Raw genomic sequence first — 20,281 nt, forward strand, 5'->3', positions numbered from 1 at the left:
CCTGTCTCCTTTCCACCACAGTTGTGCCCATTGCTCTGGCTACCGAGTCGGTGGTATCCAGTCCCGTCTGGATAATTTGGGTCGCAGCAGCCTGGGCATCAGAGACAAGATCCAAAAGACCCTGGGGAAGCTCTGTAAACGAAGAGGAGATGTCATCCATCAGAGCATGAATATACCTCCCCAGGATACAGGTCGCATTAGTGGCTTTTAACGCCAGACTGCAGGACGAAAAAATCTTCTTCGACTGCGCCTCTAGCTTTTTTGAGTCTCTGTCCCCAGGCACCGTCGGGAAAGAACCAGGCGCTGACTTGGACGAACAGGAGGCCTGCACAACCAAGCTCTCCGGCGTAGGGTGCCTAGATAGGAAACCAGGATCAGTTGGAGCCGTCCGATACCTCCTGGCCACGGCTCTGTGAACTGCTGGGGAAGATGCCGGCTTCTTCCACACCTCTAAGACCGGATCCAGCAGAGCGTCATTAAAAGGTAATAGAGGCTCCGCCGCGGCTGAGGCCGGATGCAAAACCTCTGTCAAAAGGTTTTGTTTCGCCTCCACCACCGGCAAAGGCAGGTCCAAAAAACTAGCTGCCTTCCGTACCACTGTATGAAAGGAAGCAGCTTCCTCGGTATATTCCCCCGGGGACGAAAGGTCCCACTCAGGGGAAGTGTCCAGCCCACTGGCCGACTCCAGTCCACGCAGCCCATCACCCGAGTCCTCTAGCTCTCCTTCCTCTAGGGCTCGTTGGTACTCCTGCTCCTCTAGTACCCGGAGAGCACGCCTCCTTGAATGCAGTCGTTGCTCAATCCGCGGAGTCGACAACACCTCCGCCGAAGTCGGAGATCGGCGCCGATCTTCCGAAGCCACCGACGCCGCATCCGGCGCCACAGGTAACTTCGGCGCCGACTGAAGAGCAGATGAAACGGATGGACCCACCGGAGTCACAGGCCGAAATCTCGACGTCGACGGGATGGAAATCCCTGGGGCCAATCCCTCCGAAGCCATCGGAGCGGCCACCGGCGCCGACACTGGCGCCGAGCCCACGTTCCCAAACGGGAGAAAGGGCATAAAGGGTGCCGGCCGAAGAGGCGCAGGATCACCCAAAGAAAAGGCCAAAGGCCCAGCCGGAGCACCCCCTGGAGCCATCTGTTGGAAGATGGCATACATCGCATTCAAGAATGCGGAACTATCGGCTCCAGGGGTGGGAAAAGCCGGATACTGGGGTGCCTGACTCGGAGGCGACCCCGACGCCGGCCTCGGCGTCTGCGCCGGAGAAAACACCTGAGGCTCCAATACCTCAATCACCGACGCCTGTCCAGGCGAAGTTGGAGACGTCGGAGAGAGCAACGGCGTCGAAGGATGCGGCGTCACCGTGGGGCTGACCTCCCATGTCCTCCGGCGCCGATCCGGAGACCTGGAACGAGCCTCCCTTGAATGACGCCGAGATTCTCTACGGCGCCGGGAGTCTCGATGACGCCGATGTCTTGGAGAAGACTTTTTCTTGTGATGCTTCTCCTTTGACTTGGCCATAAACAGCTTCGCCTCGCGTTCTTTAATGGCCTTCGGATTCATGTGCTGACACGAATCACAAGTCGAGACGTCGTGGTCGGAGCTCAAACACCAAAGGCAATCGGAATGAGGATCCGTCACCGACATCTTGCCTCCACACTCACGACAAGGCTTAAATCCAGACTTTCTCTGCGACATTATTTCCACAGAGAAAGAGTACGCAGCAAGATATACACTGTAACCGCAAGAGTAACAGTTGCTCCCTCGAAGATAACCGTTTCGAATGCACGGAAAAAAGGGAACTGACGTCCGCACGTCGTCGAGGACCTCTTATTGCCTGTATGACGTCAGACGGCGTCGCGTGCGAGACAGTGACGTCCTCGTCGACGTGCAGAGACTAGTAAGAAGATTTCCGTCGAATGCTGGCGCCATGGGAGTATTCATGAGGTGAGGAATCCACAGGTAGTTGTATCCATCAGAAGCAGGAGTTTGATTTCATAAGGGCGACAGGCGCTCCGCTGGTTGGTGGGGTGGGCAGTTCAAAGCCTGCTTGGCAGGGTTGCAGGGATGGGGGAATTCATAGCTTGGGATTGTTAAACTGCAGTTTCTTGTCTTACATTGTTGTTTTGCACTGTCAGACACTGACCGGCTGCATGTCTTGGGTGGCGGAGGTACACTGGGGTACAAGAGAGTGGGGGGAGGGAGGGTGTACCCCCTCACGTACAGAAACATTCCTCAATGGCAACCACACTAAGCCACACCATTACAGTAGTGACGTGGAATGTGAACGGGCTGGGTAGTCGAATTAAGCGCACCATAGTCCTCCAATATTTGCGCAGAAATGGCCCAGACCTAATTCCGTTACAGGAAACGCACCTAAAAGAGAACCATGATAAGGTGTTGGACAAGTTTGGTTATCAGCTTGTACACATGCAGGCTATACCACAGACTCTAGGGGAGTGGGCATTCTCCTTAAAAAAATCAATACCACCAACAGGGGTTGCGTGAACTGGTATAACAATACCCACGGGCTCACTTATTGACATCCCAACAATGTCTTTATGACGTGGGTGACAAAGCCAATAAACTGCTGGCATGACTAGGTAAGAGGGACCCGGTCCTGGGTCAGTGAGGTATGGAATAAGGAGGGAATCCTCTGCGCATCAAACAATGCCACTGCGGAGGCCTTCTCTACAAATTACGAGGAGGTATACAACTCGGTGATCCGGATGGTCACAGACGATTGTATTGACCTCCTGCGGGACATTCAATTGCCAGGGCTCTCAGATGAAGACAGAGGGGCCCTGGACGGTGAGCTGACTGAGGAAGAGGTTGCCTTGGCATTGCGCGGTCTGCAGTCGGGCAAGGCAGCAGGGTCAAATGGACTCCCAGAAGAATATTTTAAATGCATGGAGAGCAAGACAGCCAAACATATGCTGGCCATGTTTCAGGAGGCGCGGCAGGTGGGGCTGCTGCCGGCAGATCAGAGGACTGCAACCACTGTAGTGATTCCGGAAAAAGACAGATCCCCAGAGGAGTGTGCCTCTTATAGCCCCATCTCCTTCATTAATATGGAGGTCAAAGTCCTAGTAAAGATTTTGGCAACCAGGTTACGCGAGAACATCAAAGCTGAAACACCCAGACCAATAGGGCTTCATGCCACGAAGATGCACGCGCAGGAATCTGCGGCAACTACATGGGGTTCTCCATAAGACAGATCACACGAGCAGTGAGCAGGCGTCACTTCTATCGCTTGATGCCAAGATGGCCTTTAATAGTGTTGAGTGGCCATACATTTCTGCCACTCTTAAGAGGTTTGTTGTCGGGTCACAGTCCCTAGACTGGATCAGACTGTTGTACCAGAACCCAGTGACCTGGGTGCGGGTCAATGTTGTGCTCTCAATACCCTTCGCCCTGCGCGGAGGCATTCAACAGGGGTGCCCGCTTACCCCGATCCTATTTGTGCTAGCACTCAAGCCCCTGGTGGCTTGGATCTGCCAGGACCCCCCCAATTAGGGGTACAGGGTCTGGCGGATTTCCTTCTACACAGACAACATTTTGCTATATGTGTCACCAATCCCCGATCGTCCATTGATAGGATAATGTGGATTTTCCGCTTCCTTGGGGAGCATTCTGGTCGCCAAATTAACTGGGACAAGTCATTGGTCAGCCCCCTGGTGGGGGCTCCCCCACCTTGCCCCTGGTTTGTACTGCACCGATCAGACAAAAAGGCTTTATGTATTTGGAGATGTATGTCACCAGGAGTCAGGAATGTTTTCTCTGGAGAAATCTGCAACCCCGGTTAGATAGATTCCATAGAGATGTGTGGAACGCTGGAGGGTCTTACCGATCTCCTTGATTGGGGAGAGCTGTTCTCTACGAAATGATGACACTGCCACAGCTCCTATTTGTTTTTCAAAATACCCCCTATAGGATACCGGCTGCAGTGTTTTAACAACTGGACCGGGGGTTCAGGCTGCTGCTGTGGGATGTTGGCTGCTCCCGCGTAGACCCCTAGCGCTATTACTGGGCAACACAATTGGTGATTGTTGGAAATGGCCCTTTTTGCAGGGGTATCCCCAAACCTTTTGCCTAATTCCTCCTATTTTTTCAGGTCTGTTTTTGCTGGTTTATTGTCTCTGCACTCTTTACCCCTGTTAATGAGTGCTAAAGTGCAAGTGCTCCATATAGAAATTGTACTGTTGATTAGTTTATCCATGATTGGCATATTTTATTTACTGGTAAGTCCCCAGTAAAGTGCACTAGAGGTGCACAGGGCCTGTAAATCAAATGCTACTAGTGGGCCTGCAGCACTGGTTGTGCCACCCACATTAGTAGCCCTGTAATCATGGCTCAGACATGCCACTGCAGTGTCTGCAGTTCTAAACTGCCAATTCAACTTGGTAAGTGTACCCACTTGCCAGGCCTAAACCTTCCCTTTTACTACATGTCAGGCCCCCTTAAGGTAGTCCCCTAGGTAGCCCCAGGGGCAGGGTGCAGTGTATGTTTAAGGCAGGCCATATATTAGTGTGTTTTATATGTCCTAACAGTGAAATACTGCCAAATTCGGTGACCACTGTGCAAGGCCCGTCTCTCTCATAGGTTAACATGGGCACGACCTTTAAATATCCTTAAAGCGCAGATTCCCCTTGAGAGCAGATACAAATGTGGAGTTTAGGGTCTCTGAACTCACAATGTAAAAACACATCTTTAATTGAAGTTGGTTTTTAAATTGTCTGTATGAAAATGCCACTTTTAGAAAGTAGGCATTTTCTTGCTTAAATCATTCTGTGACTGCCTGTTTTTGGTTTCCCCGTCTGAGGCAGTTTGACAGTTGGGCTGTTCACACCTCTTCTCTAGACAGTGACAAAAGGGGGCGGGGTGTAGCCTGCATATCCTGATGAGTCATCTGAGCTAGAGGAGAGGGAGGAATGGTTGTTCACACCTGAAAGGACTGTGCCTGCCCTCACACAATGCAGTCTCCGACCCCCTGGTGTGCATTTGGGGCCTGGCCTGGCCAAGGAAGGATCTTGCAAACACTTGAGACTTTGCTTTGAAGTTTGCCAACTTCAAAGGCAGAACAGAGTATAAGAAGAAGACCCAAAACCCCAGACTTTTAGAATCTTTCTGGAATCAAGAGGAACCTTTGCCAAGGAGAAGAGCTGAAAAGCTGGAGGAGGAGTACTATCCCTTTGCTGTGCTGCTTTGCTGGACTGGCCTGCAGTTGCTGCTTCTGCCTGAAGAGTGCAAAGGGTGAATGTTGCTGTGTGTCCTGCTTGAGAAAGTTCTCCAAGGGCTTGGAGTAGAGCTTGCCTCCTGTTGGAAGTGTCAGGGACTCCAAAGACTTCAGTTTCCTCTACCTGCAGCACTGGGAACTGTGTATTTTGTGCTGTTCAGGAGCAGAAACCACTGTGACGCCACTGCTAGCCTGCACCGTGACCTGCCGACGCATTGCCCCATTACCCTGGTCTCACTGACACCATCATCAGACGCCTTCACCAAGCCGCTGCTCACACCGCAACCTGTGGGCCCTGCACTCCGGCATCGCCTGCTCACATCGCAGCCTGGGCCTCCCCGACGACGACGCGTCTGCTGAAACCGGCGCCGATGCCTAAACCGTGGCCTGTGGACACTGCTCATGAGGGTCACTAAGCACCGTCTCGCACCCGCACCACTGGTTTGGGCCTATCTACCACAGCGATTCCGCAATAACGACACTGCTGCCTGCACCGTGAACTGTGGACACTGCACGTTGCACTGCCCCGCTTCACACCGCAGCCCTGGTCTCACCGACACCGCTGGACGGCATCACCGACCCGCTGCCTGCATGTGACCTGGGGGCACCGCACGTCGCATCGTCCCGCTTTGCACCGAAGCCCCGACGCTATCCACGCCAGCACACCTGACTTCATCAGCCCAGAGTTCGATCCACAACACGTGTGAACTTCAAGGGCCCGACGATTCCCGCACCAACTATGGAACCGACACCAGTGACGCCGCTCTCCGGAGCTCACCGCGAGGATCACAATGCCCTGCAAATCCAGGGTACTGTTTGCGGGTCTTCCCGACACCCATAGCTGGCCCGCAATGCAGCAGCCGGCCTGAACTGTTGGTTTTGTTGATCACAACGGCGTGATAGCCCCAGGTGGAGCTATTGAATTCAAGAAACTGTATTTTTGAGTAAATCTTGCAGAATTCATATTTTTATTACTGTATGTTGGATTTTTATCGTATTTGGTCTTGTTTTATATAGATAAATATTGGCTATTTTTCTAAAACTGGTGTGGTGTCTTTTGTAGTGTTTTCACTTATTACTGTGTGTTATGTGCAAATGCTTTACACATTGCTTCTGAAATAAGCCTGACTGCTCGTGCCAAGCTACCAAGGGGGTAAGCAGGGGTTATCTGAGCAGGTATCTCCCTTATCCTGACTAGAGTGAGGATCCCTACTTGGACAGGGTGAAAATCGACTGCCAACTAGAGACCCTATTTCTAACAGTGATCATTAATGACTGGGCCTTCGCGGATCAAGGGGACCAAGCGTTCCGAGTGGACAGAGATGCAATGGAGACGAAGGGCTACGAGTCCACTTTGTATACCCGCTCAAGCTTGAGAACATTGCAAGTGCACATGGGAACGATAGTGAGAGCATGGAACGACGCCACATGCTATTTGGGTCGGGGATCTACTTTGACTGCCCATACCCCGTTGTGGTGCAGCAACCTACTGAGGGACCTCAGGGACCCGAGTGGATTTTGGAGATGGTCTCTATTGGGAATAGACCACTATGGTGATATCTGGAGGGGTCGGGCGCTGGTGATGTTCTATGTCCTTCAACAAGAATATGATATGGCGGATACTGAATGATATAGGTACCTGAAGCTGAGGCACGCACAGTGCCGGCACATGCTGGAGGACGAGCAATTGCCAGAATCAGCCCCCCTTGAAGACCATCAGTTCTGATAGGAGTAGGAAGGCCACTTCTATTATGTATAGTAAATTGATGAACAACTCCCCGGACCGGGTGATACCCCTTAACAGGAGGTGGACGTGAGAACACTGGATGATGAAGACTGGGCGGAGGCGAAGCAGAGTCCTAGGGTGGTTGCGATTAGGGCCCAGTTCAGAATTCTGCGCAGGGCATACTATTCCAGGGTGGTGCTGTGCAAGATGGGTAGGGCCCAGACCTCACAGTGTTTGAGACGGTGTGGGCAGGAAGGCACCTTTTATCATATTTTATGGGCCTGCCCGGGGTGCAGGATTTTTGGAGGAGGGTCTCAGAGGTGGCAGCCCGGGTGGTTGGAAAGGCGGTCCCCCTATACCTCAAGTTGCTCCTCCTCAATGTAGTGGGAGAGGAAACCTGACCGAAGTATCATGGGTTATGGTTAGCCGTGGCGGCAATAGTGACCAAGCGCAACATAGCGCATGCTTGGAGCGCTAAGTCACCACCCAGTGTACAGGACTACAATGAGCCAATAAGTCATCCCAGCACAATCCCCTAAGAGAAACAAGACGAACATCTGGGCCATGGAGCTAACTCATCACCTTCATAATTTGAGATGGATGAGCCTTTATCATCCGTGACTCATTCTACGCCTGTGATATGCCTAAGTGTACTTCCTAAATATCAAGTAGGGAATATTATGGGACCTTAATATTGTAGACAGAATAAAACAGCCCTAATTACAAAAAAGCAAAAAAGTGAAAAGGAGAACAACTAATCTAACGAATCCCAAAATTGCAAGCCTAGGACGTGAAAAGCCAATGTTTTCAAAAGGAGAAAAAGGAGCCAGTCTCAGCCGTGCAGTTGAGCAAGGCATTCCATTATTTAGCAGTTGCCACAGAGAAGGAACGCACACCCCATCTTGCCTTTTGAAATTTAGGAACTTCAACTTTCCAACAAGAGGTTGATCTCAAATGCCTGGTGTCCCAATGAAAGGTGGACCTGATTGCCACTGCTCCTTTATCATGAAGAGCAAGATGCACTATACTAACCGCTTTGAACATCACAAACTTCCTAATTGGCAGCCAGTGCAGATTTCGAAAACCTTTCACAATGTTGATGAGCCGCCTAGCCACATTTTGCACCATCTGAAGAGTAACTATTGATATTCAGATACATGACATTACAATAGTCTCGACCAAAGGTGATCAACACAATAGCCACTGCTTTGTGAAGTTACCCAGGAACAAAATTAAAGATCTCCTGGAGGACACAAAATAAGAAAGCAGCTGGAGGTGGTGCGATTTACCCGTAGATTGAAATTAAGAGAGGTATCAAATAGTACACCAAGGTTTTTAACACAATCTGCAGGGGAGGGGAGGGACATACATGGCTCAGTCCACCAAAGCTCTGACCAGACAGAATGCTGGGCTCCAAAGACCATCACGTTGGTCAGCACAAGGTAAAACAAGATAGCAGAATCTTTTGTCTTACAATTTGCAATATATAATCAAGTGCATTGTTTTACTTACCGGGATCATACAGCATCTTACATATCCTGGTAAAGAATTCTAGAGCACTGGACAAACTACTGAAAAAACTCCTTCCCCTCTTACTTTTAATCCTAAAGACAAGCATTAGAGGTTTCTCTTAGCTTCAGAAGGTCCTAGAAGTAGAGTATGAGGTAATACCACTGGTTAGATTAATTGAAGCAAAATTATATTAGCACTTATGCAACCAGGATTTCCGTTTCAAATAGAACAGCTTGTTAACTAGTAGCCAGTTCACTGCCCTTGTGGCTCTGTCGCATGGTCATGTTTCAGTAATCTTGCTTTGTGCTGAACCGCCAAATTTTGCACTCTTGGCAAGCATCAGATTTGATACAGAGGTAAATCTATAAATTAGCAGTTAAAAAAGTCTTGTCTGCAGTTCACTGTGGCACCGACAACCATGACCATTAAAACACAAACTAAAAGAAGAATAGGCTTACGTTTATTTAACTGTAATTTAGTGTTCAACTACCTTTCCCACATGGAAATAAGTCTTAAATCCTCATGAGAACTGAACCCCAAATGATTTACTTTAGTAACTAGTGGTATGAATAGGTTAATAGGAAAGGTGGTGGAGAGAAGAGCTTAGGAGACAGTCGTTTAGCTCTAAACAAGATCATTCCAGTTTTTGAGTTCTGGAGATGATTGGCATCCATAACTTTCTAGACCTTTTTTCAGGGCAGACTGTGCATCTTGGATTAGAGAAACATTTTGAGTAAATCTAATATTGCATATCCTCTGCACAAGACTGAGCTTGCACCTGTCAAGCACTAAAGAATTCAAACAGGAAGGGGATATGAATATTAAACAGAAAAGGTGACAATGGTAACCCCTGGATGATTTCACAACTCAGAGTAGATAGAGGACAGAAATGCTGCCCGTTTCAGACAGTTTATGGCGATTCAGGAAGGTGTGAAATCATGTAATAGTCAGTGGAATGGCCTGAGCAACCATGTATTACGTATGCATCAGTGTTGAAGGCCGCAGAAGTGCAACATAACCTAAAGGCAGTCCCTGCACCTTAATACAGTGGCCCAGAAAGCATTTGGGGTGTCCTCTGTACAATGTCCAAACCTAAAACCTGGGTGAAAGGGAGAAAGTTGTGTGGATTCAGATGATTGAAAGTGCTTGACCATGATTTTTCTAAGATGGTAACCAGTTTGCTGGTGCTGGCTATCTGGCTAAAGCTAGATGATGGGTTACAGGAGTGTAAAAGATACCCCTGCAATGTGACGGGACCCCCCAGCCTTCCTTCAGATGAAACAGGTCAGTTCCCTTTGCTTTGGCCCACTTAGACAACACAATGGAAAAGAGTTACCCTGAGGTGTAGGGGTACTCTTACACAACATAGCTATTTGTCTTTACGGCAGTACCAGGTACGTGAATTTACATCGTATTTTGTTTGATTCACAACATCAATCCAACAAGGCAAACTTTAGGGTTAGAGACAACTGTGTCCTGTCAGGTGTTCTGTTTTTTTTAGGGAGGAGCAAGACCAGAACATATGCTGTGAATCAGCATTTTCTTATTGACACCTGAGAAATGCATCTGGTGTAAACAAGAATTTATTGTGTAGGTGGATGGGTGTCAGTTGTATGCAATGTAGTGATTTGCATTAAAGTAGATTAAACCCTGCGTTCTTAGATAGCAGTTTGTGGAAGCTCAGCAACCCCTGCAAATCTCTCCCTGAGAGATCCACCCCATATCACCTGCCCATATCTCTTTCACTACTCTTAGTAGGGCTTTTCTGTGTACAGTTGTGTCACTGTTCTTACTTCTGCACAACACTAGTGATGTAGTTAACACTCTGATGCTGTGGAACCTACCGATTGGTACCCCAGGTTCTCCTAAACAACCCAATCAGTGGGTTACAGTTAAAAATTGCCCTGATGGAATTGGGTTTACCTGACCGAAGCTCTGAAAGGTATGCATTTCTCACTATCTTACAGGTCTCAGAATTTTGTTTCTTCAGCCCAAGACCACGCCTCCATATCTATCTGCTTCAACATTTTCTGCTCCAGCAATATCTAGCAACATTATTAGCATGGGCTATATTAGGTGTCTATTTTGTGGTTCAAATACTCAGGTGAGTGTTTTGCACCTCATTAGGTGTGGTGTACATATACTGCAATTCAGGATTGGTGGTGTGCTACATACAGCTGGCCACCCACTGAAGCTAGGCTGCCAAGATAATTTAAATCAAGGTTCTGGGCATTCAGTTCTCTTATTAGCGCAAGGTCATAATGCAGAAGGTGAGGATGAACAACTTAAATTCCAGCAGCATTTCGCCTGTTGATCCAGTGTTGTCATTGAAATATAGACAGATATGGCTCTAGACAGTTTCTTGGAAAGCCATACCTAGCAACAATGTCACTTGGAGTCTCCAAGTGGAAACACGCCTTTCAGTATCCTCAAACTAGATTCATCAATAGGGGCAATGATCAGAGATCGTATGAGCTAAACATTTGTTTGCTGTTTTGAAAGTCCTGTGTGAAGCAGCACTACACTGGAAACATTCCTCTAAAGCCTTTGATCGCTTGCTGCAAGATTATTTAGGTTTGATTTGTGCCCAATTCCAAATTTCTGTCTATTGTGCAAACAACTGAGATTCAGTTGCCCACCTTTCTGTCCATTCACTTGCTTCTTTTGGATCGGATAATAAATCCGAGGTTATCATTGATATACCAGACAGAGGAGAATGGTCCCAGTGGCCAGAAGCAGTGACTTTAACCGCCATCCTCCTCACTTTAACTTGACTCGGGCAAGGATTTGGGTGACTGCCACCTCCAGGCACACTATTCAGGTACAGTTTAACCATTATACTTCACATATGAATGAAACGTGCAGGCTAAAATAGTGACCAGCAGAATCCTGTGAAATTGTGCATCACTTGCTTTATATGTTCCTGGCAAACTTCTTGTGAAATAATGCAGTGACATATGTAGCAATGACTGGCATTGTGTTAAGTACCGTGCACGTAAACAAGCTCAGTTGATCCCCTGATGGTGCTTTTAACTGTACCTCTAGCCTACAGTTTATGCATGTCGGCAACCAAGTATTAGCATGTCTCCCAACTTTACTCTTCTCTCAAGTTTCCTGGGACCATGCCTAAGTAGGTATATGGCTCAGGTTTTTCTTTCCACTCTGCAGTATAAAACTAGGATTTAAAAAAAAAACAGAATATCTATGACTAGGTACTCCCACATGAACCTGGGAATATTGCATGGTGTGCTTTTCCTGCCTCTGTGTGAACACACTGATCAATTTAAAAGTCATATAGAAAGAAGCAATGTGGTAGCCTCTCTCCATTTAGTGTTTTTAAATGTTAGTATCTACTAGAAGTGCTTTTAAATTGGGAACAGGACACTGGGTTGGTTGTCCACGGCTAGGATGCATTGAAGAAAATGCAGCCCTCATCATACTTTGTTTCCTTTTAACCTGGCAGTGAAATGTGGCCTCTACTCGTGGCTGGCCACAATTTCCTAACAGGAGAGGGCGTAAAAGGTTTTTTAGAAGGGATCCTCGCTTAAGGTTTGATCTACTGGCCAGTAATGCACACACTCCTCACTTGTTGTGTCTTCCAGAAATAAAAGTAACAGGCTGTGATGTAATGTGCCCTCCAGGAATTATCCACGCCTGTTTGGGGAAGAAGTGTGTCCTTAGGTGGTGAGGGTGGATAAGGTGGAGGTCTTGGTCTGTTGACATCAGTAGCTCCAGAGAGACGGGACACTCTCAAACTCTGGGATGAGGTAGATGCTCCTTTGTGCCATTGTCGGTTATTATCACTTTTCCTGTCAGTTGTCATACCATTACACCATCTTATTAAAAGACAAATTAGCATCTATGTTGTTCAGTTGGTCGCAAACCTCCTCACTATGGGAAATACTGAAAGCACTGTATTGTACTTTCATTTACATAGTTGTTCATTCGCCTTGGTGACGCACTGAAGCGCATTAGTAATGGTCTACTCGTTTATCTCCATATTAAAATGAATGCAGTATGTGTGACTAACATCCTGTTTATGGAGTTAGTTCAAACTTGTATGTATAGTGCAGCAAGATATCTCAGCTGCCTCATGGCACGAGAGATTTAGAATGATTTCTTGTGAATGAAGTCAATGATACTGTAGGGTCCTAACAATGAACTAAAGGTGCAACAGAAGCCCTAAACTTATCTAGATGCATGCATTTAACAGCTCCTTATTATATTCTAGATGCACAGAACCGGTTTGGGGTGTGGTGGTTTTATTTTTTCAAGTGCCTTTCCAGGGTAATCTGCAGACTTTGTGTAGAGTGAGGTTCATTACAGAAGAGTAGCCCCCAGCCAGCATTACCCATAACAGAATCACAAAGAGGTGTGAACGTTTCAAAGCTGGATATCTACAGCCACACAGATCATGATTAGGAAAAGGGGCAAAAGGCTGGACTCACCTAAAGAACCCTTCTCACTCTTAACAGCAGAGACTATGGCACCCTCCTTCATCCCCACCATCGAATGATTGCAGTACAGTAAGGCAGTAAGCAGACAGCTCTCAGCAAAAATACATGAGATAACTTTTGTAGGATCCCTATTTCCTCTTCCCCCCACTTCAGTGTCTAGGTCTCCTCCCTCCGGCTTTTAGAAAAACAGCGATACATTCCCACGGTTTTGGAAAAACAATCTCACCCCTATCTTATGCATAGGAACAGGTCAGGAGCTTCCAAAATAGAAACCACTGGCCTCCGTCACTCTGTTAATTTTTAGTGACAGAACCTTTCTGGTAGAACAGCTGGGGGAGGTGGATCATTAAATGAGACTTTTCCTAAAGAAGACATCTACGCCAACTCCCCTTAAGCATTGCAGACTTAATCTAGGGATACTCAAGAATATGTTTAAAAGGCCTGCCTTAGACTTGGTACATACCAGGTGTGGGCTCTTAACATTTAAATGATCCGTACATTGAAACGTGCATGCTTAAGCTGTCTGCTCCAGACATGGAGCACTATGTATTATGTTATTTCTTTTTAAACCTTACAATCTCAGATTAGATTTTTGTCCGTCTCAGAAAGCCTTTTCCCACTATTCTCCAAAAACCTACATTAGAAACTGAATGACTAAATTTTGATTGAATCATGACCTTTCTTTCTTCAGAGTGACCATTTCCTTGCCTTCCATCCTCTGCATGCCTTAGACTCGAGTGTAGCCTTCTCTGCTTCTCATGCCTGTCTGCCTTAATGTCTATTTTTGTAATTCTAAGAATGTCTCTCACTTCACAGATCACATCCTCACCTTCTTAAAAAGCTCACACCTATAAACGAACAATACCCAACATCCGCCAGCTATATTTACCATAATAACCCCATTAATGACCACACCTAACTCTTGAGAGCTTATGACTAATTCCAATAACCAACAATACCACTGGATTAACCATTAACCATGGGTTCTAAGGTAGTGTGCTACTTGCTCTGAAGCATTTCGACTCGTCAAGGATAGAAAGTACTATATAAATGCATTTACAGTTACCATCTGCAGTCATAACGAGAAGGGGAGCATTAACTTCAGTCCCAGTGACCTGAGGTTGCATTTAACTTTGATAAATGAGTTTCTTTGTTACCAGACTTTTATTGTGATACGGGAATAGGATCACCATCCTGCCGTCCAATATGTAAGGGCTGTAATATTGCACAAGTGGCAGTACATCGTCTCAGTATCTGGGATTTAATATTCAGGTGACCACTGGTCAGGAGAAGTTCCAGATGTGTGAGACAATGATGGAACTCTGTGCACCCATTCTATGAAAACAAAATTGGACAGTTCCTTGCATGCAACATAGTTGGATATCCAGCTTTTCGGAAAAACAGGTCCATGCTTGGGCCTTCGACGTTTCGGTCTGAATGCAGTCCTCTGCCTTGTATTGTAGGAGCTACATTTAATATCTGAGGCCAAATAACCAATGTTGGGGCTCCTGATCTGTGAGGCATGTAGCAGCCAATATTAATTCAACTTCTGGGATTCTGTCCAACATTCTATTCTTGTCTAGCCTGAGTATACCCAAGTCAATTGCTACAATCTCCATTTTGTTTCTAGAATTTCACGAGTCATGGTGATTTTGACCAAGATAATGTTGAACTTATCAGAGACCACAGGCTCAGATTGTAGTGGCTACTAGCCCAGTGCAGATGACATTTGAGCCTCAAGACCTGTCATGTCCAATCTGCCAAGATGTGTAGCTACAGAGTGGATATTTCTGGATTTGCCTATGTTGCATGCACATAATTGCCAGGTGTATCAGATGTGTCAGCGGAGATTCATGCTATGAGGAGTAGGAAACAAGCTCAACAAAAACCACAATCAGATGCAATGTTGCCCCAGTCATCCCCAACCCCCTGCTCTCCTGGGACACAGTGAGTCATTGAAGCGGGTCTAGTTAAGATCCCCCCTCAGTGTTCCCTTTCCCCCCACCGCTACCTCCAACATCCACCAGAAAGGAACCACTACCTGCAGCAGCCCTCCTTCCTGGGGCTCACTGGTCTGCCACAGCAACCTAGATAAACTTTGCGTGCAAGCACCTGCTGCAGATCTCACTAGAATCAAGTGAGGGATCACTGTTCCATCAGGCTTAACTTTTTCAAGGCACATCAGGCTGCTGCTTCTATTTCACCACCAAACAAAAGTTTGCCTCCAAGAAGTAAAGGACAGTCCGGGAATTCAGAGACAGACAAGAAAGCAGAGCCTCAGTCAGACTCCAGATGGAAAGCAGGTGACAATGAAAAGGAAGAGGGGGTGGACAACGTGGTAACTGCAGCTGTTGTCATCGTTGATGTTGCCACTGTTTTCGTCATTGACCACGATGTCCAAGTTGATGGTGGGATACTCATTGACAAACTGTCAGCAGGCAGGGCTGAGGAAGGTTTTTTTAAATGAGTGACTGACCTTTGGAGGAGGTGTAGGCGGCTTAGATGATGACCTTTTAGCCTTTTTTGAAGAGATAGCTGGGTCTTTTTTCTCCTTTTTAGAAGATGATTTGACTTCCTGAGGTGTTGAAGGACTGCTGCCCTTGTAAGACACATGAGTGGTCTTATTTGAGACCTTACTGGGCTGATCAGAGGAGGATCTTGAGCAGGGTGATCTTTCCCTCTTATGAGATTTTCTAGAGGACCAAGAGGAATCCTTGTAATCCAAGTCAGAAACTGCCTCTATTCTGGTCTTAAGCTTTTGGAACCAGATTAGCAGCCTTCCTTCTCTGTCCTTCAATGTTTTAGCTGAAAAGGTATGACATACCCTACAGTCCTTGGCAGAATGATCAGGGTAGAGGCAAAAAATGCAGGCTTGTTGAGGGTCTTAGTAGCGAAGTCTCTTTTTACCGCAGGTACTGCAGGCCCTAAAGAGACTTTTCTCCTCTTCTTGTCTGACATAATCAAAAATGTCAAAGTGAGATTTTTTTCATATGAAAGTGCTGTGGGAACCACAGTAACACTTTCTAAGCATAACTATATAGGCAAATATGACTTAAAAGTATTGCAATAAGAAATAACTAAGCAGAGCTCAATGGAGACTCCCTAGCACGACGTGCAGTAGAAAATGTGAGGGACTGGAGCTTCTCTCACGAGTGTTTTAGAGGGCACAGCAGCCTGATTGGCTAACAGATAGGTTTGGTCTCGTTGTTAAATAGACTATGATCGGTTGGAAAATTGAAGGGCCTAAGGCCTTTGTGTTATATATTTAACTTAGCATTGCTATTATGTTACCGGGGACTCCCATCTCGACAATGGGGAACGATTCAAGCATGTGAATCTTTGAAAGTTCCAATACTGGAGTAACTGAGGATTAAGGCCAAACAGACCTTCCTAAATATGTAGGTAATGCCCAATGCCATAAGATCACAAGTGGGAATGACCAAAAAGCGTGCACGAGAATTCCAGTTGGGTTTTAAACAAGCATAAAAAGGAATAAGACATTAGGATAACCAAAGTCTACCTAGCTCACAAAAACTCGGTATGTATAGAAATGAATGAGTAGCAACAAGCCAATGGTACTACACAACAAGACACTCTGCTAAGCAACACTTAACATTGACGAAGGTGCCCACTCATTTCGGTGTAGACCCGCTGCATCATAAGTGGTGCTTATGGAGCTCAGGCGAGCTGGTAGCTAGTATGCCTGGCATGCAGCTCTTGCCTATTCCTAGCACGGATCCTGTGTCTGTTGACAGAGGCCAGCCTCCCCTGTATCTTTTTGCTGCCAATAGTCAAGTGCCCATACCAACTGGCATGAAGTGAATAGAGTACAGCATGGGGCAGGCTCTTAGAATGAGCCAATGCTGAAGAATTTTCCACAAGCTAGCTAAACCACTATGCCATTTTGTTCAGCGGCTGTGCATTTGCAGACAGGCCTATATTTAGTGTTCACTAGATTACACACCCTTAATGCCTTCAACCTTAAGTAAACACACACAACACAATTCATCCAAATGGTATCATACAATAAACGAAAGACAAGCACATGATGCAAAATATATGCATTATTGTTGTAAAGAAAGATTAATGCCTTTCCTTTGATATTTGTATGTTTTTTTTTGTCTAAGCAGATTGTTCAAGTGTACATTTACCATGTAAATGTTACTTGTTTGGGCACATTCCCAATTGTCCACAAATTATTGGTGGACCCTACAGCCATATCTTATAAAAATATTTATTTTCTACTTACTTGTAGTTTTGGCACTCATTCTCTGTGACAGTAAGCTGATTGTCTAGTTGATCCAAGAGGGTATCTGTGCATTCTTCACAAAGCGGGTGGTCCACATCCGTCTGTCCAGACATAATGTCAAAAAGATCACCAGTCACCTGTTGAAAAATAAATCTTTTTAACATTAAAGGAAGAAATTAAACAGAGGCTGCATTAAAACTGTAAATAACGTACCTATTTTGCTCAAACGAGTTGCCAGAACCTTTGCAACCAGCACTTAAGTAAAGGCTAAAGTGACATTGACCGCCTTATGTAACATTTACTGCTTACTTATATGGAAAGGTAAATGTTTTTTTATGTGTGGAAATGTCCAGCAGAGAGAGACTGCAATGTAATATCTCTGTCCATCTGGATAGGTGATATAAAAAAAGGGTCAAGAGCTTGCTCTTTTGGGAAATGGGGGATGGTACTGGGGACGGGGGTGTTAACTGCCTTCATCATTGCCTCGCCACAGATACTTCCTGCATACATTGCTTCAAATTAGAACAAGAAAATTCTGGTCTACTTTGGAGAGGTGTTCAGCCGCTCTACCATGCAAATTGTGACTCAACATTCATAAGTGGTAGTGGAAGGGATGGATTTGCAGAATTCCCCCTCCATGTAAAGGAAGCCCTGCCACTTAGTAGCTGAACCAATATATTGGGGCGGTCTATACAGCTCAGGAATAGGTGGTCTTATGACCAGGTGGTAGTAAAAAAAAAAAGAATAATAAAAAAAAATGGTGCAACGAATCTACCCACAATTATAAACAGATACTCAGTGATGCTATTTATTCCCTGCATCCATCTCTTTATTTTCTACAGTTTGTTTCTTCATTGGGTACCCTTTTAAGTGTCATGAAAATCACAACTAATGGAAACAGAATACAACCATTAGCTTGTATTGCAAGTTTTCCTTCGCAAAATTTGAAGTTCATCAAGCCTTAAAGAATATCTTTGATACTGCAATGCACTGGTTAACTATGGTAAAGAAGTTGCAACCTATCAAGAGTATATAGGGTATAATTCTCTCCAAGTTAAGTAGTGTGTAGTTTGTCAAACCCAACCCAGCATGAGGCTGGCAGAGCAAAAAAGAGTGCAGCACATGCTCAAAAAATAAAAGATGGAGGCACGGTTAGTGGCACTTAAAAAGCAAAGAGGAGCTGAATTAAAATTCCATTTCCATACATACTCAGTGTAGGCACGTAATGCAGTTCTAAGTGAGTACAGCTCACACCTGCATGGTGCCTTATTAAAAATAAATTATTTTAAAAAGTTTATAGAACTGTGCTTATGTCTTGTCTCTTCACACTGATCACTAGCTAATACACATCAAGTAGACTATAATATTTAAGCTAGAAGTTCTCTAGTCCTCTTCAAATAAGCTATAGCATAGAAAGCAATTTCATCTCACACGCCATTTGGTGTAAGAACAATTACTAAATGGTGGTGTCATTGTAAAAAACTAAAAACTGTGCTTGAAGGAAAGGCATCTCCAGGATGTGAATATTGCTGAACATCACTAGACAAGCCAGATTGCTTAGGACTAAAAAGAAAATGTAAAGTAAATTAAACAATAACTTGAGACATTAGTTATCAGTAAATTGTGTCAAGAGTATCATTAGCTGTGACTCAACAGGCGGAATACAGAGACCTACTGAAAATAAAGCCAATGCAACTGCCTTGGCTGCCAAGCGTAGGCTATATGAGGTAGAAAATAAGAAGGACAGCCTTTGTCATGGCAGAATACAAAAGAAAGAGGGGAAGGACTTGGGTGCAGGAACTTAGAAAAGATCCTGGGAGTATGACCAAAGGGCATGGGCAGTCTGCAGGATTTTACACTGCATTGTATAGCTCCACGGGTGGGAAGACACAGAGATTCTGGAGTTTCTCCATGACATTAAAATTCTAAGACTCTCCAGAAAAAAGTCACTAGAGTTAGGTAAAAAATATTCAAGAGGTAGAGATAATTGAGGCAATAAGGGATCTGTCATTGGGTAAGGGGACTGGCCCTAATGGCCTCCCCATTGAGCTATATAAAGCAATGGCCACTGCACTGGCACCCCACATGCACAAGAAACAAGAGAAACCGGCATTTTGCCCATATACCAGCCTACATTCACAATAATACGGATACTGAAGGGTGGGGGGGTTCAGACTTGGTACACCCAGATCAGTCAGGATATATAACCCAAAGGAGACAGAAATTGGATAGCAGATGCTTGTTTGGCTGTATTAAGAGGGTGATGGAAATAGCTACACCCACAGTGATTATGGCCTTGGATGCCGCCAAGGAACTTGACCTGGAGTAGTCCTACATTTTGGGGATGCTGGTGAAAGTGAGCATTGGCTTGAGGTTGGGGGGGGAGGGGGGAAATGGTGGTGTGGAATTGAAATGATCGCATATCATTATATGTGGATGATATTCTCATTTACACGGCAAAGCCTGACGAAACAATTCCTAAACTCCTGCACATCTTTCAATTGTGTGGCAATTACTCTGGGTAACAAATACATTGGGAAAAATCCCTGTTGTATCCACTTACTAGCTGGACAGGTCCCTTGGCTCAATCAGTCCAGATGGTCACAACACCAAAGATATCTTGGCATTTTTAACGTCAAGGACACAGACCACTGCCTGAAAGCAAACCTTTACCAAGTAGTAGACTGATTCAAAAGGGATGTTAAACACTGGAGGGAGGGTGCTCCCTTTGTTCCTGGTGCATCACAGAACTCTGTATAACATGATAACTGTACCTAAATTGCTCTATGAACTCCAAACTAAACCGTTCAAAATCCCCCCAGGGTTCTTTGGGAAGGTAGAGGCAGAGCTTAGACTCCTCCTGTTGAACTGGGGGGATTACCCGAGCCAAACGTATGACAGTACTGCACTCCCGGATTTCTGTAAATACTATTGGGTCTCACAGCTTATTGTAATTGATGAGCGGCTTCACCTTCCGGAACAGCCCTCAATGAATGTTGACAGGTCAATGGGGAGAGGGGCTATCCAGTGACCCTCTATAGCGGCAAACCAGTAGGTTAAGGCAAAATTGTTCCTTTTGGCAATGTGGATATTATGT

At 45.8% G+C, this 20,281-nt stretch overlaps 1 protein-coding gene across 1 annotated transcript in view; it reads right to left on the bottom strand.

The window, feature by feature from the left end:
- Window positions 1–20,281, bottom strand: part of BECN1 (beclin 1) — a 108,488-nt gene that overhangs the window by 63,752 nt on the left and 24,455 nt on the right. Inside the window, exon 6 of the mRNA XM_069237732.1 lies at window positions 17,185–17,321. Within this exon, the coding sequence (XP_069093833.1) occupies window positions 17,185–17,321 (137 nt within the window). The remainder of the gene's footprint in view (window positions 1–17,184; window positions 17,322–20,281) is intronic.

This window comes from Pleurodeles waltl, chromosome 6, assembly GCF_031143425.1.
Source record: "Pleurodeles waltl isolate 20211129_DDA chromosome 6, aPleWal1.hap1.20221129, whole genome shotgun sequence".
NCBI lineage: Eukaryota > Metazoa > Chordata > Amphibia > Caudata > Salamandridae > Pleurodeles > Pleurodeles waltl.